At 35.8% G+C, this 4199-nt stretch overlaps 1 protein-coding gene across 1 annotated transcript in view; it reads left to right on the forward strand.

The window, feature by feature from the left end:
• The first annotated feature begins 1031 nt into the window (after positions 1 to 1031).
• LOC110095109 (disease resistance protein RGA2-like) overlaps positions 1032 to 4199 on the forward strand; it is a 34898-nt gene continuing 31730 nt past the window's right edge. Inside the window, exons 1-3 of the mRNA XM_028695027.1 lie at positions 1032 to 1337; positions 1450 to 1831; positions 1949 to 4187. Of these exons, the coding sequence (XP_028550860.1) occupies positions 1032 to 1337; positions 1450 to 1831; positions 1949 to 4187 (2927 nt within the window). The remainder of the gene's footprint in view (positions 1338 to 1449; positions 1832 to 1948; positions 4188 to 4199) is intronic.

Consider the following 4199-nt stretch of genomic DNA (forward strand, 5'->3'; position numbering starts at 1 on the left):
GATATTTATTGATTCGACGTATTAAATTAATTATTATTTTATTATTCTATGAGAACTAATTCTTATTAAAAGTTTAGTTTGACAAAAACTGCATTCAACATTAGCTTAGTAAAAATAATAATATGTAGTGCGCTTTGTTTTTTCTTAAATATGATGTGGAGTTTTGATTTAAATATTATAAAAAAATATTGAGATATTTTATTTTATTTATTTATTTATTTTGGCTACATATAGACTTCTCAAGTTGAAATGCAATAAGGGACCTAATTCATTTTTTGTTAGAAATTAACGACATAAATATTATTTGAATAATGTTCGACATCTTCTAGTATTACATGGTAGGTTGAAATGATTAGGTTTAAAAGAAACTAACTCAAGGCATACACTCAATTATTTTTATACAAATTAACTTTGACTTTATATGGCTCATAATAGTCGTAATTTGCTAAATATACTGATTGCTCATTTTTCAGAGAAATTTTTCTAAATTTATTTTGAAAAAGTATGCCTCCACTTAACAGTAGAGTGGGAGAGAGAGAGCATTTTCAAGAAGATCATCATTTTAGTATTATTTTTTACTAATTTTAAAGCAGCTTTCCAGTGCAAAATTTTTTTTGACAATAGCAAAAAACCTGATGTCAATATTTTTGAATTGGAAGTTGAAAGGATATTTCATCTTGGGAAGAAAATTTTTGTGTTATTTGATGTTAAATTTTAAAATGCATAAAAAATATTACTCTTTATTATTGAAAATTAAAATGTCTAAAAATATTATTCTTTGATATTAAAATATTATTTGTATATTAAAAAAAACTTTACTAAATCAACACATAAGACAAAATAAATTAAAATAAGCAATTTTATTTATTTAAAATATGTATTAAATTTTTTATAATATAGGTATTGTCATCACTCAAAAATCAGAGCCCAACCTTGCAGGTGACCATTTCCCGCTGGAGTTCTTTCTCTTCCGATCTCTGTTTCTCTTGCCGTTCAGTTGTTCTGCCCTCACAACCTCGATCGTCGGTGCCATGGCGGAATTAGTTGTAGGTCCAATCATGGAGAAGATCATCAACGCTTGCTCTGATTACCTGGAAGGTCAAGTCGGATGGCAGACGGGCATGAAGGAGGAGCTGGAAAGGCTGCGAGAGAACCACCCGAAGATCCAAGCTGTCGTCTTTGCCGCTAACCAAGCACAAATCAGCGATCAGAACCCTGCTTTCAACAAATGGATATGGCAGCTGCGAGATGCTATTGATGAGGCAGATGATGTGCTCGATGAGTTGAAGTACATGAAGCATAAACAAGAGCTCTGCAAAAACACGAAAGAAACAAAGGTGTGTTCTGCCACTTGATTCCGCTCGCGAATATATTTATTTATTTATTTGATAATCTATTAGAAAAGAAAGCTCATGAGCTTCCTATTTGAAATTCCTACTTGAAAAACAGCTGACCAAAAACAAGAAGCTGAGAAAGGTGCGTTCCATAATGAAATCCATCAAGAAAAGACTTGTCAAAATTGACAAACGTGCTCTCAAAGAGGACCCCAACTTGAATCGACTGGAGGAGGCTGTGCAGAAACTTGATAAAGTTTCGGCTGATGTTACTACTTACCTTCATCTTTTAGACAGTGCGAAGCAGGAACAGAAGGAGCAGGAGGTTGATTTCTACGAAGCACGTGAAACAGGATCCTTGCCTACTACAAATGATCTTATTGGGCGGGGCAACGATAAGGAGTCTGTTGTGCAGTGGTTGAGGAAGCCATCAAATGAGCATCAGGGAACTGATTTGTACAGAAACATTACTATTCTATCTATAGTGGGCCATGGTGGTATGGGGAAGACAACTCTCTTGCAACATGTTTATAAAGATGAAATTACAAAGGAATTTGATCTTAAAATGTGGGTTTGTGTTTCCAACAACTTTGATGTGAAAAAAGTCATTGCAGATATGTTGGAATGTCTTAAGAAGGAGAGGCCTCGTTTGGAGACACTTGTGGGACTTCAAAGGCGTGTCGAGGAGGAGGTGATGTCCAAAAAGTTCTTACTTGTGCTGGATGATATTTGGGAGGAGGATGAGGAGAAGGATAAAAGCAAATGGGAAGATGTGCTCGCCCCTCTAGCTTCTGGTGGTTTTGGTAGTAAGATTCTGGTAACAACTCGAACGTACTCAGTTGCTTTGATGTTTGCAAACTTAATTAAAAAGGAGAAAATAGTTAAATTAGAGGGTCTAGATGAAGATGATTGTTTGCAGCTCCTCAACTCTCATGCATTTGCTGGTGTAGAGAACTCCCCTGATAATGATCATGAAAATTTAAGAGTCATTGCTCGAGATATAGTTAAAAAGCTTTCAACATCTCCGTTGGCAGCTAAGGTCATTGGTGGTGTTCTGAATTACAACTTGGATGAAAGGCATTGGAGGACAGTTCTAGAAAGCAATTTATTGGATCAAAATTCTATCCATTCCATCTTAAGACTGAGCTATATGGTTCTGTCAAATCCTTTAAAAAGTTGTTTCGCATTTTGCGGCATGTTCGCACAAGACCATGAGTTTGATAAACATGATTTAATCCGAATGTGGATTGCATTGGGTTTCATTCAGCCATCTCTTGATCAAGAAGAGACTATGGAGGATATCGGAGAAAGGTATTTTGATGTTTTGGTTAAAAAATCTTTCTTTGACAAGTTCTACAAGTATGGAGGCTACAAAAATTTGTCATACTACAAGATGCATGATTTACTACATAAATTGGCGCAGTCAATTTTCGTACAAGAATGTTTAAGGGTTGAGGATGATACAAAGTTGCCTTCTAAAATTCCTGAGACTCTTCGACACTTATCTGTTCAAACTACAAATCTAAACGTCTTAAGAAAGATTGAGAAATTTAAACATTTGCATTCTCTTTTCTTGTTAGATGAAGATTCTAATCAAGATCTTTGCAGTGCACTCATTGAAATAGTTAAAGCATCAAGATGCCTGCGCTTATTATACATACGTATTGATCGATTGAAAACGATACCTGAGGAGATTAGATATTTGAAACATCTTCGATATTTGAAGATCGAAAGAGCTTATGTCACTATGCTACCAAGATCTCTAAGTAATCTCTATCACTTGCAATTCTTAATCTCTAATGGATATATGTCAAGCCCACCTGCAGCTGATTTTTTACCCGATAACATTAATAACCTTTCTAACTTGCATTACTTGGAATTGTCTGGGAATTATATGTCATCGATATGTGGGATTGGGAAGCTAAACTCTCTTCAAGAACTGGATATGTTTCGTCTTAGAAATGAGATGGGTTATAGAATTGATGAGTTGAAACATTTGAATGATCTTTACAAATTAGGAATCAAGTGTCTTGAAAATGTGAAGGATGCCGAGGAGGCTCGTAATGCCCAATTATGTGAAAAGAAGAGGCTCACTGATTTAACCTTATGTTGGAGTAACACTTATTCGAGGAACATCAATTTAGATGAGAACGTGCTCGACAACCTTCATCCACCAAAATTTCTAAAGAATCTGAAGATAGAGAGATACATGGGTGCAAGATCTGCAATATGGATGAAAAATGTCAATCTGCTCTCCAATATAAAGAAAGTTGAGGAAATCGAATTGTTAGATTGCAAGGAATGGGAAACTCTTCCACCTTTTGGGCAACTTCCCTTTCTCAAGATACTGATACTTTATAACCTGCCGAAAGTAAAATGGCTCGAAAGTAAATTTAATGGGAATGATAAATACCGTGCCTTTCCATTGCTAGAGGTGTTACATATTGGAGGATTAGAAGCATTAGAGGATTGGTTTGAGGCAGGAGTAGCTGCTGAAGATGGATGTTTCTTTCCTTGCTTAATTAATCTGGTGCTAGATAGGTGCTCGAAGTTGAAAGAGTTGCCCTCTTTGCCTCCTAAGCTCAAGAGCTTGTGCATAGGAATGATGGGGTGGAAGACTTTGAACTTTGGTTGCAATTCAAATTCTATTCCCCTTGAAAAATTAGCGGTCTTTGACTGCCCAAACATTACATCTCTTCCTCTGGCTGATGAAATAGCAAGACTTGCAGCACTAAGATTCTTGACAATTAGAAATTGCCCCAATCTGATCTCTCTGGGAAGATATCGAGAAGTGGAGACCGCTAATAATTGTCATCTCATACTCAATAATCTCTGGATAAGTGATCCATCGGTGTTGCTAATGGA

This window comes from Dendrobium catenatum, unplaced genomic scaffold, assembly GCF_001605985.2.
Source record: "Dendrobium catenatum unplaced genomic scaffold, ASM160598v2 fragScaff_scaffold_621, whole genome shotgun sequence".
Classification (NCBI taxonomy): Eukaryota; Viridiplantae; Streptophyta; class Magnoliopsida; order Asparagales; family Orchidaceae; genus Dendrobium; species Dendrobium catenatum.